The 17,182-nt window shown below is 36.1% G+C and overlaps 3 protein-coding genes across 5 annotated transcripts; 2 read left to right on the top strand and 1 right to left on the bottom strand.

The window, feature by feature from the left end:
- The first annotated feature begins 327 nt into the window (after positions 1–327).
- On the top strand, positions 328–2,106 carry LOC125215113 (two-component response regulator ARR8-like). The gene is made up of 5 exons (XM_048116434.1): positions 328–722; positions 854–957; positions 1,038–1,115; positions 1,475–1,545; positions 1,666–2,106. Exons 1-5 carry the CDS (start codon positions 617–619, stop codon positions 1,988–1,990), a joined length of 684 nt encoding a protein of 227 aa, XP_047972391.1. The 5' UTR covers positions 328–616; the 3' UTR covers positions 1,991–2,106.
- Positions 2,107–5,090: 2,984 nt separating this feature from the next.
- Positions 5,091–8,441, top strand: LOC125213450. 2 transcript variants are annotated; one of them, XM_048114008.1, is made up of 7 exons: positions 5,091–5,207; positions 6,139–6,265; positions 6,695–6,800; positions 6,956–7,138; positions 7,344–7,811; positions 7,896–7,979; positions 8,059–8,441. In XM_048114008.1, exons 2-7 carry the CDS (start codon positions 6,218–6,220, stop codon positions 8,118–8,120), a joined length of 951 nt encoding a protein of 316 aa, XP_047969965.1. In that variant the 5' UTR covers positions 5,091–5,207; positions 6,139–6,217; the 3' UTR covers positions 8,121–8,441. The 2 variants fall into 2 exon arrangements, with proteins under 2 accessions (XP_047969965.1, XP_047969966.1); XM_048114009.1 differs by having other exon boundaries at positions 5,107–5,207; positions 6,125–6,265.
- On the bottom strand, positions 8,377–12,571 carry LOC125213449 (cystathionine beta-lyase, chloroplastic-like). 2 transcript variants are annotated; one of them, XM_048114006.1, is made up of 14 exons: positions 12,394–12,571; positions 11,846–11,935; positions 10,927–11,098; positions 10,714–10,844; positions 10,492–10,562; positions 10,313–10,404; positions 10,050–10,137; positions 9,863–9,974; positions 9,681–9,777; positions 9,515–9,596; positions 9,275–9,392; positions 9,089–9,196; positions 8,774–8,876; positions 8,377–8,676 (listed from the first exon to the last, which is right to left on the bottom strand). In XM_048114006.1, the coding sequence occupies exons 2-14, from the start codon at positions 11,912–11,914 to the stop codon at positions 8,501–8,503; spliced, it is 1,419 nt and encodes a 472-aa protein (XP_047969963.1). In that variant the 5' UTR covers positions 11,915–11,935; positions 12,394–12,571; the 3' UTR covers positions 8,377–8,500. The 2 variants fall into 2 exon arrangements, with proteins under 2 accessions (XP_047969963.1, XP_047969964.1); XM_048114007.1 differs by lacking the exon at positions 12,394–12,571 and having other exon boundaries at positions 10,927–11,116.
- Between the last annotated feature and the right edge of the window lie 4,611 nt (positions 12,572–17,182).

The raw sequence follows: 17,182 nt of genomic DNA, 5'->3' as shown, positions 1-17,182 counted from the left end.
TTATTTATTCTTAATTTTATTGGGCAAATGCACTTTCTTATTTAAATAACGTACGTAGTGATATTTTAAGTACGTATAACAAAACTAAGAGATATTATAAAAAACAGATATTTATCTGCACTAGACCAAAAAATTGATTTTATATTAAACCAGATAAAAACTAACTTTACTTTTTCTTCTTTTTCATGCAGTAAACAATCACTGGAGTAGTATAAAAATTAAATAATTTTAAAAAAAACGGTGATTAGTTAATTTAGTTTAGAGAAAATTGTTAAAGCCCACGTTCAAAGATTTAATTTTTCCACTATTCTTTTTTCTTTCCAATCTGTATTGCTTGCCTTGCAGTTCAATTCCAAGCTGGAAGTATAATGCAACAAAATCTTTGGTAGAAATCTGGTCAGATCTTGCCTTGATATTGCTTCATTACAAAGCTCCTCTTTCCTTCCCATTTTCTATCCTTCCTCACCTCAAACTACACAACCAAAGCAAACAAAAACATTACTATTGCAAAACAAAGAAAAAGAACTAAACTTTCTATTTTCTTGAAGAAGAAAAAATTCCTCCTTCCTCTCCTCAACCTGCTGCAATTTCTTGTGAATTTTGGGAGTGGAAGGAAATGGGCATGGCAGCAGCAGATGACCAGTTTCATGTTCTTGCTGTTGATGACAGCTTGATTGACAGGAAGCTGATTGAGAGGCTGCTCAAGACATCTTCTTTCCAAGGTGTTTGTGTGTGTTTTTTAGGTTTCTTGGTTTTTTATTAAGAATTTGATGGTGGGGTGTAGTTTTTATGGATTTTTTTTTGTGAAAGTAAAAGAGATTTGATTTTGATTGTGGGAATTTGGTTGTGGCAGTTACCACAGTTGATTCTGGTAGCAAAGCTTTGGAATTTCTTGGTTGGCATGGAAGTGAGAGAAACATGTTCAATGAAACCTCTATTTCTCCCAAGAATCATCAGGTAGATGTTGCTATACCCTCCCCCACCACCACCACCCCCTAAATTATTACCTAAAAATCTCTTTTTTTTTTCTTTTTCAGGAAGTGGAAGTGAATCTTGTAATTACAGACTATTGTATGCCTGGGATGACAGGCTATGATTTGCTGAAGAAAATAAAGGTATTTTCTTTATTTCCTTTTCTTCTTTTGGTTACTAGATTGGAGCAATTTATCAATCAACAAATTCTCCATTTATAGGCCTCACAGAATAAAATAGTTTCTGACAAAAGATTTGAAGTTTCTTGAAAAGTTGTCTCCTTTTTCTTTTTATTGCCACTTTGATTCAACTGAATATGAATTTTTCCCAGAATCTTGCAAAGCCCTGTTAAATTTATGCAATGATTCTTGTTTTTCGCTCGTTTTCATACTATAAAAATTTGGACTCTGTCAATGCATGACACACACTATCTGAGATTTAAATTGTTATGAATTTATCAGCATTATTTAAAGGAAATTGTGTGTTGCCTACAAATTGACAGGAATCTGCATTTTTGAGAGATATACCAGTAGTCATCATGTCCTCTGAAAATGTCCCTTCAAGAATAACCAGGTAAATTACTACTAGTATATTATTATTATTATTATTATTATTATTATTATTATTATTATTAAGAACAAATTGTATAGCATATGATCTTAAATTAATAACAATTGGATTTAATTGTTGCAGATGTTTAGAAGAAGGAGCAGAGGAATTTTTCCTAAAACCAATGAAATTAGCAGATGTGAATAAATTGAGGCCTCATATGATGAGAACCAAATTCAAGAATGAAAATGGAAAGCCAGAAAAGGAGGAAAAGGAAGAAAATGAGGAGATTATTACAATAGGAGAAGCAGATTCAGACATGGAGCAGCTTCAGACAGCACAATCTTTGCAACAAAAGAACATCGACAATGACGACGACAACAGCAACAAGAGAAAATCTATGGATGAAGGGCTTTCACCAGACAGAACTAGGCCCAGATACAGTGATCTAACTGTGATGTCCAATTAATCTTTCCTTTAATTTTTTTTATTATTTTGATAGTCGTTGGAAGGAATTATATCTCCGATCATGACGGTTAATTCCACCGATTAGACAATCTTAGGTTGTCGAATTAACCTTTGACATATATTTTTTTAGTAGTATGATGAAGAGATATAAATGTACATGGTTAAACACAAATTATGCAAGAATCTTACTTTGGAAAAAATTTGGATCCAATTTTTTTAATTGATAAATGAATATAAATTTAAAATTTCGTCATAGTAAATTTAAATCTGAAACATTGGACCTTAAGCATCAGCCACACTACTACTATGTCAATACACGCACACTAATACCCAAATCTTTATTTACTAATATATATTAGGGGAAATGACAGACCAAATAAGTACTAAGGAATTATGTATCACTATGTTTTTATTTGTTTTATGATACTATTTGGGGCTTTATGTTCATTTTTAGATGATTAAATTCAAGAAAATTATGTCAAGAAATTTGGCATCAAACCACTAACTATGGATAACATGTTTTCTTTTTTAAGTTGGCATAAGATATGATATTTTTATTTTCATCGTATGGCTAATACCTTAAATTAAATTTATACAATAGTCAAATTATATTAATCCGAAGAAGGTGAATTTTTTGTGGCATTATAGCTATTTTTCCTATGCGGTTGGTTGTTTGTTAAGTTAATGTATGACTTAGATAATTTACACCATATAATATATACTACGGTGTTCGGTTTCCAAGATAAAATAATACCAAAATACAATCTAGGATTGAATTGTGAGATTATTTTAGTCATAGGAGGTTAGCTAAGACTAATTATCCCATTATTATCCATCTAGGATTGAGTTGTAGGATTGAATCTCATGAACCAAACACACTACTAATTTGATCTCAGATACAATCTTTCAAACCGAACACCTCCTACATGTTGGGATTAGTTTAGCTTTATCGGATCTTTTCTTGAAAGGGATATGTGATTAAATTTATTAAGTGCTTATTAAACAGTACGTTTAATATGCATCAATGTAAATTATTGTGAACCCTCAAATATCACTCATGAGTTTTAAGTCCTAGTATTATTTAGATCATTATATACGAGTACCTCAAAATTCTCTTTAACAAGAGATTTTGAGTTCAGTTCTATTTTTATTCATAGTGTATTGGTCCTATTATAACGCTAAGTGTTACTAGAATATAGTAATCTCTTCTTCCCATCATAAGTGATTCATATTTCTTTTTGAGATGTCACATATCTAAGTTGAGTCATTTTTTTTAGTAATAGTAAAATAATAACACAATTGCGATCTTTTACCTTATTCTCTCCATTTCTCTACTTTATTTTCTCTACTATTTTATTCTTTTCACTTAGCCGTTAACACTCTTGGGATTATTTTTTCTTAAACCTCATGCCCAAAAGAACTGCATCGTTTATGAGGAGATGGAGGGAGTATATATTAATATTATCCTCTCTGAAAAACGAAGTACCTAATGATGAAATATGGAAGAATAATTATTGATGTTATATGGTACTTATAAGTGATGTTCTCAAAAAACAAGTCCAATGAAATACTATGGTTGAGGTGTATTGATATTTGATAATATTTGAGACTTGAGACTTGAGACTTGAGACAGGCAAGTATGCACAATGGACCTATGCTGGATCACTACGAAAGCCCACACATTTTGATCCAATATTCAAAGATCTCTATGCGTTGCTGACATTATTATTATTATTTCTGAAATAGATATCAAAATAATTTTGGATGCATGTCTATTTTCTGAACTGAGGCTGAGGGATTTGGGATTTGGGATTTGGTAAATTTCTCCCTTTCTCAATTTAGCATCAAATACTATTTTTTATACAAAAATTACCTTTCACTGAAATTGTTGCAAAAGCTATATATATAGAATGTTATTCCAATGGAGTGAATATCTCTTCAAAAAAAAGTACACTAAATATATGGAATATATCATTAATGTTGTTTCACTGAAAATCAATATACGGAATATATCATTAATGTTGTTTCATTGAAATCAATATACGGAATACACGGAACAAAAAAATACACATATTTTTAGTCATCCATTTTCATAATTTGTTTTGTCACTCGAACCCCCTAAATCTATAAATGATCTACTACTTCCTTCGTGCCCTATGTAGCAAGGACACTTTTTCTGGTCACAAGATTTAAGAAAGATCGTATTTAGTGAGTTAAGTAAATAGATAATAAAGTAATAGAAAGATGAAGAGAAAATAAAATAAGAATGAGTATAGTAAGAAAAAAAAAAAGTTGTTGTTTTTTGCTTAAAAAAGAAATGATTCAACTTCAATGAAAACTGAAAAGGGAATACGACTCATCTATAGAGGGACGGAAGAAGTATTTCGTATTCCCTAAATTAAGCTATAGAGGGACGGAGGAGTATTTCGTATTCCCTAAATCACTCTATTTAGAACATCTTCAACCATTTACACTAACCTCAAACTCATTTTAGTGTTAATGTCTCATCAAATATGATTTTACTCCCACCATTTACACTAAACTCAAACATAAAATAATATTCTCTATATTATATTTTTTTTACTCATAATATTTGAAAACTTTTAGGTTTTGGTTTAGTGTAAATCTAAAGATAATTTTTTTTAAAAAAAACCAAAAATAGTATTGATTTTTGAGTACTATTACCTATCTCATTTTAGGTTTTAGTATACCTTTGGAGATGGTGTTAGCGAAAAACATCGATATTGTATATTCATTTACTTCCATCTAATCAACAATTTGCAAATTGCAGATAAAATAAGAAATAATGAAATATAAAGCAGATTATCAATTAAATCTTTAACAAATACCAACTTGCATAAAAAAGTTGTACATTATCAAGTAATAGTGGTACGTTAATTGGAAAGCATAGAATATGAATGAATTCTTGTCTAGCGATTGTCACTTTCCTTTATAGACGAATTTGTCTTATGCCAGAACAGTTGACCACGCATTGGGTTGTACCCTCCCCATCCGAAGTTGTACCTAATCCTGTCATCCCGAATTTCGCCCTGGAATTATTGGTTTTTTGGGGAAATGAATAAAAATAAATGGGACCGCGACCGATTGTGGATTTGTAGGATAGCCCTCCATCACTTTCTCTCTCTATCATTTCCCCTCTCTCGTTGTCGCTGCCGAAACAAACCTGTGAGCTGTGACAAAACCCCAACAAATTACAGGTGAAATCAACATTTTTGCTTTGTAAACTTATGATTATTTTCCCTATGTGTGAACTGATTTGTGTTTGTGCATTAGCTTTTGTGTTTAATCACGCAAGAATTTGTTTATATCAGTGTGATCTTGTGTTTTTCCGTGATCCCTTTTCTTCTCTGCCCTAAAACGGTGCCTATTTTTGGTGTGAGTGTGTATTTGTTTGAAGGGCTATTTTGATCTTGGTTAAAGATTGGATTTTTACGGGGAATTTTATGTGGGAGTGTTGTTTGGGAAAGAGGGCATGATTATATTGTGGATTTGGAGTGATTTATGTCTATGAAATGTTTGTGCTTGGTTTGAAGGAGCTGTTTTGAAACTTTCATTGTAGTTTAATTTTTTGTGTGATGGGAATTAGGCTTTTTGTGTTTACTTATGGCTGAGACAATGAGCTGATTGATATACTTATGATTTGTTATACCTGATTAATGGGAAGAGAAAAGGAGACGAAAACCAGAAGGAATGCATGTCGAAGCATTCGAATTAAAGTCTTGTATAAAACCTCATTTTTGAGATGGTAACGGAGCCTATTACGTTGCTCGGAAAGTTAATTCAGTAAGTTAAGAGTAAAAACTGATTGGATTATGCCGAAATTGAAATACTTGTGATGAACGTAGAGCCTTTGCTTCCGGTGCAAAATTTTGGGCTTTCTCTTTGCATGAATTAGAGTTGGTTAGTGCTTCCGATTAAAACTAGAACAGGGAAAGAAACGCCCGAATGTTATAAGTGCTTGATTAAGTTGTCTTGATTTAGTTAATTCTGTTTGAGAAAAGTTTACTGTTAGTCTGAGTTACTGAGCTGATTCATTTTTGGTAAGGGTTTGTCTTCCACAAACCACATAATGTAACGACTTTTCTTGTTGAATAAGAAATTCATGTATTGTCAGTGATATATATATAGGCTTGTACGCGACGGATCTTCTCAGAACTCTGCGGCGTTGCTTATCCTGAATTGATAGGCCAAAGTTGGAACTTGCAAAATGTCAAATGGCGAAGTTAGAAAAGTCTCTCTACAGGACATACAATTGGTATGTTTTATGGTTATTTTTGTTTTGTATAAACTCATTATTTGTGTGTCACTTTTTTGGTAACTATAACTGTCTGGATTAGAAAATTCAGCTATTAGGTTAAAGATAAACATGATCCGAACTGTATGATGGGTGGTCCTGTGGAATCATTCCGCATTTATAGCGATGACCGAAAAGGAATAATGAATGTGGAATCATCCACATCATCTAACGAGAAGGAATAATGATATGATAACCATCAAAGACATATACTTTACAAGCTACAGCATTTAATGTATTTGTCGGCATTTTAAAGCACTGATTTGTCAAGAAAAAACAGAATACTTCCTCATATTTGTAGATCTCGTGCGCCCCTTTATTGGGTTTCTGGCATTATGTATATTCATTTTCTGCCATATGTACTAAGCTCATATTCTGCACTCGTATCAGGTTCAGAACCTTATCGAAAGATGCCTTCAGCTTTACATGAGCGAGAGGGAAGTCGTGAATACATTGTTACACCAGGCAAAGATTGAGCCCGGCTTCACTGAACTTGGTGAGTTTAATGTCCTTATATATTTGTGTATCCTATCTTAATATGCCTATTTTTCAAGCCTTACATTTTGCTATCAACTAGTTCCGTTCAGCTGTTAATTTGTTTTCTCGGGAAAATTGTCTGTACCTTATTGACTAAAAATTGTCTCCTTCCAGTGTGGCAAAAACTCGAAGCAGAAAACCAGGAATTCTTCCGGGCGTATCATCTGATGCTGATTGTGAAGGACCAGATATTAAGATTCAATCAGTTGCTCGAGAAACAGGTTGAACTAATGCGTCAAGTATGCCAGACCGGAGTCGCTTCCATGTCTTTGTCGAATGGATCTCAGATGCATTCAAGTAATCTCTAGCCGTTAAAATGAATTTTAGCCATTACAATGAATTTTAGCCGTTACTATTCTCTTCTTGAACTTATGATAACGTTTCAATCATTTGAACCATAGTTTTGTTTCTTTGGATTTTATCCATAGTTTTGTTTTTTTGGATTAAAACGATACTTTATTGGTTTGGTTGATATATGAATTTTGTTCGCACATTTCGGCAGTGCACAACAACTCGACTTATCAGGTTCAACAGCCAACCGGGCCACCTATAAAGCCAGAAAACATTCACCAAACCATTACATTACCTAATGTCTACATTAACGGCAAGTCTGCCCTGCAACCTAGTATGCAAGTTCCAGTTAACATGTCAGAACACACTGGCCGGATGGACGTGCCGGAAAACATGCTATTAGCTCAGAATTCCAGTTCCGGAATCGTGCAAGGAATGAACGGTGTGATGATCAAATCAGAGGGCGGCTTTGCAGGTGACTCTCACTTTATGTTTGGCGCGGACAACAATCTCATTGAACCTCGCAACGCCATTGGAGAAGCTTCCGCTTCACATTTCACTAGTGGTGAGCCGAACGAGTCCATGATGGACCAGGAGACGAGCTCATTTGGATTCTTGGGGCAGATACCGCGGAACTTCAGCCTTTCAGACTTGACAGCCGATTTTTCCAATAGCACGGGTATGCTCTCTGTCGCCCTGTCTCTTTAAAACACAATATCATGGAGCATGTTCAACGCCTCATCTACTATCTTGACCCATCCAGATATACTTGAGAGCTACTCACGATCACCCTTTCTGGGCACAGAAGCGAGCTTCTTGGACCCTCAAATCAGAGGCGAACTACAAGGTGCTATTTTCTGCATCTGAATCTGTATTTGTCACTCGGAAAAATGGTTGATGTTTTAAAAAGCTATTCGTTCGTGCAGATGTTAGGAGACTGGACACCATATCAGAGGGGTTGAGTTATGACGACTTTGCCAGTGACTGAACCTCTCGAATTAACTAGCAAATTGGTACGAGCATGAACGAGTCTCATCTGTGCAAAATCGCAATAAAGTCGCTCCAGGGCGAGGTGCTTATTCGGATACAAGTTTTTGTAAATACATTATAAAATTAGAGAAGCTTGATAATTGCTGACTAATTAGAGGTATTGTTAGGTATAATTGTAGTCTTTCATGCTGTTCTAGCCCTAGCCCCAAGGTTTGGGACATGCTGTGTGTGTGTTTCTAGATATCAAAATCATGTAAAAAACTTATGTCAACTGTAATTATTTGCATATCTGCAATTAGATGAACTTGGAGTGGATAAAGCAACAGTTTCACCTTGAGTAAATTGACAAAACTATATAAATAGCCTGAGACAGGCGAGCTATGCAGGCCCAGTTCGTAGGGCTTGTTCAAGATCAGCAATCAAGTCATTGACGTCCTCAATTCCGACAGATATGCGTATCAGATCCTCAGTCAGGCCTCGTTCCTCACGCACTGCTGCAGGTATGCTTGCGTGAGACATGAAGCAAGGCAAGCTGATGAGGGACTTGACACTTCCTGCAAGTTTAAAATGAACAATATCGTGCTAAGACAAATTTACTACTCCTTCGGAATGCGACCAGCAAGTTGGATAATGAACTCAGAGCAAACTTACCAAAGCTCACAGTTATGCTGAAATATTTCGTTGTCTCAACGACGTGCTTGGAGAGCGCCAATGATCCCGTTAGGAAACTCAGCACGGATCCAGCGCCCTTCGCCTGCATGATGTGGGCATATCAGTTATGAATTTGAAAAAATTATTACTTTATATACTAAAAACAGATTATTTGTTGTAAATGCATAAGAATACAAACTTTTGTTGTAAATTCATAAAAATAGTCATTTATACCAAAAACAGATTATTTTATTGTAAACTACAAGAATGCACACTATTTACAATAGTATAGATATATACAGCTCATATTAGTACCTGAGAGTAATGCAAAGCTCGTCCTGGGTGATCGGGAAGACCAGCGTAAAAGACCTTTTTCACACGAGGATGAGACCTGAGGAACTCAGCGATCTTTTGTGCGTTTTCCTGCATATTCGATGCTACTGAGTTGAAGCCACAGAATAAACACAATTTTCGGGTCAGAACTCAAGTTCATCTTACAACCTGTTGCTTTTCGACGCGTAGAGCCATAGTTTTGATGCCTCTCAAACATAGCCAACAGTCAAACGGAGCTAACCCTGATCCCTCTGCGTTCTGAATGAAATATAGTTCTTTCGCCAAGCTAACAAGCATCAAAATAATCAATTAGCAACTGAAACTTCTTCATAGGATGATTCAAATGAATATATTTCGATTTTTCAGAAAATTCTTAAGATGGTAACTATATGCGATTCATAGACGAACCTTTCTCCTTTAATAGCAAGCACACCAGCCATAAGGTCACTGTGACCAGCGATGAACTTTGTAGCTGAGTGCATCACGATATCTGAAAATTGATCGGACACGCTAAGGTTGACACGTCTGTACGTTATCTGAAAAGGTTATTAAAGACCATTTGTGTCATCATTACCTGCCCCAAGCTCTAAGGGTTGAGACAGTACGGGAGACATGATACTGTTGTCCACCAATACGAGAGCACCATGGGCATGTGCGAGCTCAGCGATTTTCTAAAACACAATTAGGAGGAGAAACAAATTAGTGATGTTAATGAAAAACACAGTAAAAATGGATTTCAAAATTGAAGCTGCTTACACGAAGATCTGAGATCTGCTGGCGGGGGTTTGTTGGACTCTCCAACCACACGAGCTTTGTGCGAGGCATAATTGCAGAAGCAACCTCTTCCAAATTTGTTGTATCTATACGCCTGCACCATATATATCTTTAGAGTTTATTTCCTTCAAATGAACTATTTTTTCAGCCATTCGGTTGCAACTCTTACTTAACCACAACTCCAGATTTTGGAACTACTCGTGACAATAAGCGATCCGAACCACCATACATATCATCACCAGAAACAATCTCATCACCTGACATGACATAAATAAAAATGAAAAAATTTCATATCCTAAGCATAATTTCAGCCGCTTCAAGTGCATCTCAAAAGCTCAAAACAGTTCAGCAAAATAAAATATGATAGAATGAATCTTGAATTACATCGACCAAGGAAATCATGATTGTTAAAACATATGCCCCATGATGTACCTGTTCCAAGAAGACGAGTAACAGCTGCTAAAGCTGCCATTCCACTGGTGAAGCATAGTGCTCGATCAGCTTTGTCTAGCTTCGCGAGAAGGCTGTTAACAGACAATGATGTTTAGACAATGGTAAAGACATAGAGTATTGATCATTGCTAAAAACGAGATTCTCGTTAAAGTTGAAACCTTTCTAGGGCATCTCGAGTAGGATTTCCACTTCTTGTATAATCATAAGCTCCACCTTCCGTAGCCGAAGGCTGTGGAAAACCAGAGTCCGTTGCAAAACAAAAACCAAAGATTTTGAGTGACTAAATTTACTCATAATGTGAACCCGAGAAATCTTATCAATTTCCCCTATCACTTTACAGGTGATCAACTAGATCTAAAAACGTTGTAGCGAGAATTCACCTGCTTGAAAGTTGCTGTTTGGTAGAGAGGCGTGCTTAGAGCCTCATAAGGATCGAAGTCATTGGAAAAATTCATCAACATCGTGGAAACACTCGGCTCCACTTGATGACTTGTCTGTAAGATTTCTTCATCTGTCACAAATGCACAATCTATATTGTAAAGATATAAATGTATGTTTTCCTAAAGCAGCTAGAATATGAAATATGCAGCTACCATTTGTGCACTCAGCAGCAACTCCATCAACCAAAGCAGACGTGCAGACATCCATCTCTTTGTCTCTAGAGCACTTTAATTTAAGGATCTGCCCACCAACGGGAAAATTTACCTTCCTGAGCACTGCTGTTTTGTGCTCATAAAACAATGGGAGATGACCGTTGAAGAAACCCTAAAGACCAATCAAGGGCTACATCAGAATTAAATGCTAGTTTTGGAGCCAAGTAAAACCTCAGAAGGAGTAAGACACGAACCAAACAATCTAATACAAGCGCATTCTGTCACATTTCATTTCACCAGTTTAGGCTACATCAAATAGTTGTATGTGTAACAAATTTATCACTATCAGGGTAAAATTACAACAGTTCAATTGCACATGGATAAGATTTCAATCTGTGTTACGACTTCCCATCCCGGAATTATTCATCTCTCAATTTTATTAAATTTCACCACCAAATATACAGGTTAAGAAACAGGCATTGCCATTACAAATTTTAGGACGTAGCTCTACAATTCTAACTCCCCAGAAATTCAGTTCTCCAATACCAATCCCAATTTGCATTGAACATGTAAAAGCTTGGCGCTACCGTACAACTCAACCTAACGAATTTGGAAAATTTCACCAATATTTCTCAGAAGCCTCAAATCAGAAACCAATCTAATTCAACTCATATTCCTTTTCCAGAGCATCACAACCTTCAACTGAGAGCTCCAAAATTTCATAAATTGGTTGAATTGTTTTCATACAATCAAACAAAGATCCTTCCTTTTGTAGCGCCCAATACAAAAAGTGAAAAAAGAGAGAGAAGGGAAGAGCACTTATTGCAGTGACGATTAGCACATGCACGCACGCACAAAGGAACTCATTCAAGATGATCACACATTAACAAAAGCTGGGTAACAAAAAAAAAATACTTACATTTTGATCTGTTTGGTTGTTTTGAAGAGTGGCGAAGAATGATCTGAGAGATGGAGTAGCAGCCGCCATAGTCGTCTCTTCAAAGAGAAACTGTGGACAAGTATGAAAAACATCTCATATACTATATGTATGAAAACTATTTAGAGATTGACTGGAAACAATTGAAGAAAAATCCAAATGAATTAAAGAGAAAATAGTAAATAGAATGTAGTGTGAGCTACTATAATCAAATGACAAATTTCAATAATAAAGATGAAGTAAAGTTAGACCTTGAAACCTTAATCTACCACTAGAAGCATGGAGTTGTTAATTTGGAGGAGAAGAAGAGGAATAATTATATCAATAATCAAATTTGAGCAACAAGATTCCCCTCACTGTTTTCCAGCAAATGACAAAATGAGAATCCAGGTCTCAAACAAATGGCATTAAATCTATAATTATTGAATTGGATCTCAGTACTAGTACGCATGGGTAACAAGTTACGAAAATTCTACAACAAATTCAATCTATTTCTCAATAATAAAATTACATGGAAAGCCATTGCATACCTCGGGTAATTGAGGAAGAAGGCGTGGCCAGGGGCAAGCAGCAGAGCGAGAGAAAAAATGAGATGGTCAGCGACGGTGTTGAGAATGAGGCGGTAGGATTCTGTGATTTTGGCAATGGTGGAGTAGTGATGATGAACAATGAATCAGCCACTATCCAGTTTGGACTCCAGTAAACCTAATTTCGTGTACCCAACGGGTTGACCCGCTAGCCCGACGAGGACTCATAAACTAAATGGAGTATATTTTTCATTTAGAGACTTATTTTATTCTAAATAAAATTTAAATAGTACTCTCTCCGTCCCACAAAATATGTCACACTTAAAGGTGACACATAAAAAATAATTTAATTTATAATTTTTAATACTAATAAAATAATCAAATCACAAATCAAAAGTAAATTTAGCTACAGGTTATTTTGATAATTAAAATTTTAATTTTAATTTTATGAATAATATATACTCCCTCTGTCCCATAATAATATACACTTTTGGTTGGGCACGGGTTTTAATACACAATTGGTAAAGTAAGAGAGAGGTAGAAAGAAAAAGTAAATTAAGTATTGTTAGTTATTTAATTCTCCTTTCGTCTGCCATTAGTAGTCTCATTTCTTGGCGGCATGAATTTTAAGAAATGTTAAGAAAAGAGGGTGGAAAAAAGTTAATAGAATATGGATTCCACTTGCATATATTAGTTTTAAATGAAATGTGAGTGGAATAAGATAGAATAATGTGGGACCCTAGTAATAAGGAATCGGGACTCCTATTCGCGGACGAACTAAAATGTTAAAACGAAACTCTTATTCACGGACGGAAGGAGTATTTAATTAAAATAAAGAGTGAACTTAAAAATTGGTCCTTGGAAAATAAGGTTTGCATGTTTTGGGTTCATGAACTTGAAAAAATATCACCAAATATCTTTGAAAAATCATATTATTAAAATAGCAAGTCCTTCTCAACTTTCTTTTTGTCATTTCGCCCGTAACTCCTTGAAAGTTTGTTTAATCTAAAGAGAACAGTTTTTGTTCCTCAAACTTTATCAAAATATTAAATGTTATGGACCAAAATTGATATATGATTCAAAATTGAGTCTTCTAGTTATATAAAAGTTATGTATTGTACTCCCTCCGTCCCAGAGAAGTTGGCATACTTTGAAAATGGCACGGGATTTTAGGAGGTTTTGTTTTGTGTGTTAAATGGAGAGAGAAAATATAATTTTTATATTCATGTGAGAGAGAACTTTTTTTCAAAAAGGGAAATGTGACATCTTTTGTGGGACAAACTAAAAAAGAAAGTGTGTCATCTTGTGGGACGGAGGGAGTACATAATACTATACTCCATCTGTCCATAAAAAATAGTCTCATTTGTGGGTAATACGAGTTTCTATGAGAAATTGGTAAGTAAGAGACGATAAGAAAAAATAGATAAAGTAAACGAGATATGGACAAAAAATAGGTAAAGTAAGGAAGAGAAGAAAAAAAATGGACAACACATGAAAGAAAAACTTTTTTTTAGAGATGAGACTATTTTTTTAGACATTTCAAAATTGCAATATAAAACAGAGACAGTAAAATAAGCAATACGGATTGTAATTATATGTAGCAGCATACATTAAAAAATGTAAGGCATATTTTTCACTTATATCTATTTATATGCACATTGTATTTCCATATAGTGTTAGTGAATATATGATTCCACGTCATTAGTAACGTACAATAATGGTATAAGTTGTAAATAAAATGATGTGTATTAGTAATGTGTTATTTAACTATTCTAAAATTAAAAAGTTCATATTTTTCAGAGACCGATTAATAAGGAAATAATTCATACTTCCTCTATCCCAAGGTAGTTGGGGCATTTTATTGGGCATGAGATTTAAGAAATTGATTTGTTAAAGGTTAGAGTGGAGAGATGAAAGTAAGAGAAATGATAAACTAAGAGCGACGAATAGAGAGTAAAGTAAGAGATAGAATAAAGATTTTACCATAAAAAAAAATGACTCCACTATCATGGGTCAAACAAAACAGGAATACGATTCAACTACTTTAGTACTGAGGGAGTACTACTTTTTAGAGACGGATGAAGTATATTTGAAGTTAGATTTGAATTCCAAAAATATCAAAAAATTTAAATAAAGTACTGTCCTGAAAGAGTTCAAGGATAAAATAGGAGAATGACATTTGAATAATGATTTTTCAGAGACATGTAGTGATAATTTTTCAAGTTCATGGACTTAAAGCGTATGAATCTCATTTAAAAAAAACCAATTTTGAAATTCACTCTAAAATAAAATAACTAGTATACTAACTTTAGTACTTCCTCCGTTCTATAGTAATAGAGTCATTTTGTCATTTTGGTACGTTCCATAGTAATAAAGTCATTTCCCTTTTGAGTAAAAGTCAACACATTTTTCTACACATACTTTACTCTCTCTTACTTTTTTCTCTATTCATCTCACTACCTTTTTCATTTTCCACTTTATTCTCCCTTTACTTAACTCACCTAACACAATTTTTTTTAATCTCCGTGCCGAAAAGTTTCGCCTCCATTACTATAGAACGGAGGGAGTACTTATTTTGAAACAAATTATCATCTGGAGTAGCTGGCGTCACCGATTCGGTACTCATCAACTCGTACACCCAACCCGACTCTGGATAGCATTTTCGAGCTATTTGGGGGATCAACTTGAGTGTGACCACCAAACAATACTCCAAACTACAAGCCAATGATATGTCGCTGATGACTAAGGAGGAGCTCCGAGTACATAACCTCATGACGTGCATACTCATGAAGAATATCTAAAAACATAACTTGTAGATTTTATTTTATTTTATTTTCTACGAAGTCGTAATTTTATTTTATTATCTATGAAGTCGTTTCGTGTTATGTATCGTATACTCATTCCAATTTTATGATTGAAATAATGAATAGTACTACAAATTAATGTAAGAGATGTAAAAAGAGTGTTTATTGTGGGAGTTGTGATTTGGTACAGAAAAAATAGAGAATGATAACATAGATAAAAATTGTGGCACAACGCGAAGCTCTTATTTAGAGCATCCACTGCTCTAGTGGAAGCGCTAGTGAGAGCCCTAGTGGTTGCTACGTCAGCATGTCTTATCTTTCTGCAATGGTGGAGCCCTAGTGCATGCCCTATCTCTTATCTACTTTTCATTTCAATTTTAAATCATTGTTTTTTAATTTTATTTTTAATTACTATAAAATACCAAAATATATTATTTTAAACACCACAAATGCAAAAAAAAAAAAAAAACTACATTACTTAATTTAAAAGTGGAACTACGTCATACTTAGCTAAAAAAAACTACATTAAAACTAAAATACTAAAAAAAAGAAAAAACCAAACTAGTCATCTAAATTCAACCTCTGGGCCAAATTCTTGATCATATTCTTAGTCCTCTGTCGGGCTTCCGGATCGGTTTCTTGACGAAGGCTGTTTTGGGCGTCAAGTATAAACCTATACTCAACCACCTCGCGGTAACCTCCGAACTCCTCGATTGCCCTGTCCATGAGCTGAACAGATGGAGGAGGCGCAGCCTGCGGGGGGGGCTGATCCAGACGCGCCCGCCTTCGCCTTCCCTTTGGCCTGGGCTTTGGCAGCCTTGGTACCAATGGGACGTCTAAAAGTAGACGTAGGCGTGCCGGAACTCCCTTCCGGCTCAGCGTTCAGATCCACAGGAGATGGGCCGTTGCTCGTGTAATCGTTAGCGGCGGTGTTCTTCGTCCGCTTCGGAGCCGAGGATCCAACCGGTATCCCTCCGTTGAACTTCCCCTTGTCCTTCAAGATCAGCCAAACATTGTACAACTTGAACTGCCCGAACCGCTGTTGGTACTCGAACAACGACTTGTTGAGGACATCCTCCATGCTCTCACCGCTAGCTCTTTCGTCCCTGTTCCTGTTGTAGATATAGCAGAAGTTGTTGATGTGGACCTTGATCCGATCCCAACACTTGCGTAGCTGAACCTTGGTCCGCTTGAACGCCCACTTCGGTTTCACCTCGTTGTAGCGTTCCTCAATGCGATCCCACATCCTGGCCGAAGTCTGGTTGTTGGAGGCTATCGAATCCTCCGATACATCGACCCAACACTGAGCCACCTTCAGGTACTCATCCAACTCGTAGTCAGTACGCCCTGTTGCGTACTCCTCGTTCGGCTCGTCGTGTGGGAGTGGGACTGGGACTAGGACCGATGGCGCCTTTTCTTTCCGCGCCATCTTCTTCCTCCCTTTCTTCGGCGGCGGCCGCACAGGGGCAGGAGGTTGCCCACAACTAGGCTCTATATCCTCAACCCGATACTCCTCGGTGCCGAAGAACGGATCGAACTCAGAGTCGGAAACGAAAGTGGATCCTACAGATCCAGGCGTCTCAACCCGTTAGTCTTCGTGGCGGGGCCACCGGGCGCCGCCGCCGCCTCCTCCTCCTCCAAACATCGGCATATCGTCGTTGATATTATTCGGGCTCGGGTATTGACTCGGATCCATTGTTGAAAGTGTGGATATTGAGAGAGTATAGAAGAGAAAGTGAAAGGTTTGGTGTGTGAAAAGTGAAGAAAATGGAGTATTTATAGTGGTTTAAATTAGAGTTAAATAATTTATAAAATAAAAAAATAGGGCTCGGGCTCGGGCTCGGGCGCGCCTCTGCAATGGGCGCCCGAGCTCACGCCCGATCGATCGGGCTCGGGATCGGTCGCGACTGAACTATCGGTCGCGCTCGAACGTGACCGAGGGCTGCAATGGATGCTCGACCACGCCCGAGCCCGATCTCGGCCGATCG

This window comes from Salvia hispanica, chromosome 3, assembly GCF_023119035.1.
Source record: "Salvia hispanica cultivar TCC Black 2014 chromosome 3, UniMelb_Shisp_WGS_1.0, whole genome shotgun sequence".
Taxonomy (NCBI): domain Eukaryota; kingdom Viridiplantae; phylum Streptophyta; class Magnoliopsida; order Lamiales; family Lamiaceae; genus Salvia; species Salvia hispanica.
This window is presented reverse-complemented; position numbering and strand designations above follow the sequence as displayed.

What these genes read in the sequence shown, in the direction of transcription:
- LOC125213450 (XM_048114008.1), top strand. Translation starts at nt 6,218, where the DNA reads ATGTCAAATGGCGAAGTTAGAAAAGTCTCTCTACAGGACATACAATTG. An exon ending in TGGATCTCAGATGCATTCAA is followed by an intron (nt 7,139 to 7,343) that starts GTAATCTCTAGC and finishes ACATTTCGGCAG; the next exon opens with TGCACAACAACTCGACTTAT. An exon ending in CGATTTTTCCAATAGCACGG is followed by an intron (nt 7,812 to 7,895) that starts GTATGCTCTCTG and finishes TGACCCATCCAG; the next exon opens with ATATACTTGAGAGCTACTCA.
- LOC125215113 (XM_048116434.1), top strand. Translation starts at nt 617, where the DNA reads ATGGGCATGGCAGCAGCAGATGACCAGTTTCATGTTCTTGCTGTTGAT. An exon ending in CAAGACATCTTCTTTCCAAG is followed by an intron (nt 723 to 853) that starts GTGTTTGTGTGT and finishes TGGTTGTGGCAG; the next exon opens with TTACCACAGTTGATTCTGGT. An exon ending in TTTCTCCCAAGAATCATCAG is followed by an intron (nt 958 to 1,037) that starts GTAGATGTTGCT and finishes TTTCTTTTTCAG; the next exon opens with GAAGTGGAAGTGAATCTTGT.
- LOC125213449 (XM_048114006.1), bottom strand. Translation starts at nt 11,914, where the DNA reads ATGGCGGCTGCTACTCCATCTCTCAGATCATTCTTCGCCACTCTTCAA. An exon ending in AAACAGCAACTTTCAAGCAG is followed by an intron (nt 10,563 to 10,713) that starts GTGAATTCTCGC and finishes GGTTTTCCACAG; the next exon opens with CCTTCGGCTACGGAAGGTGG. An exon ending in TACTCGTCTTCTTGGAACAG is followed by an intron (nt 10,138 to 10,312) that starts GTACATCATGGG and finishes ATGTCATGTCAG; the next exon opens with GTGATGAGATTGTTTCTGGT.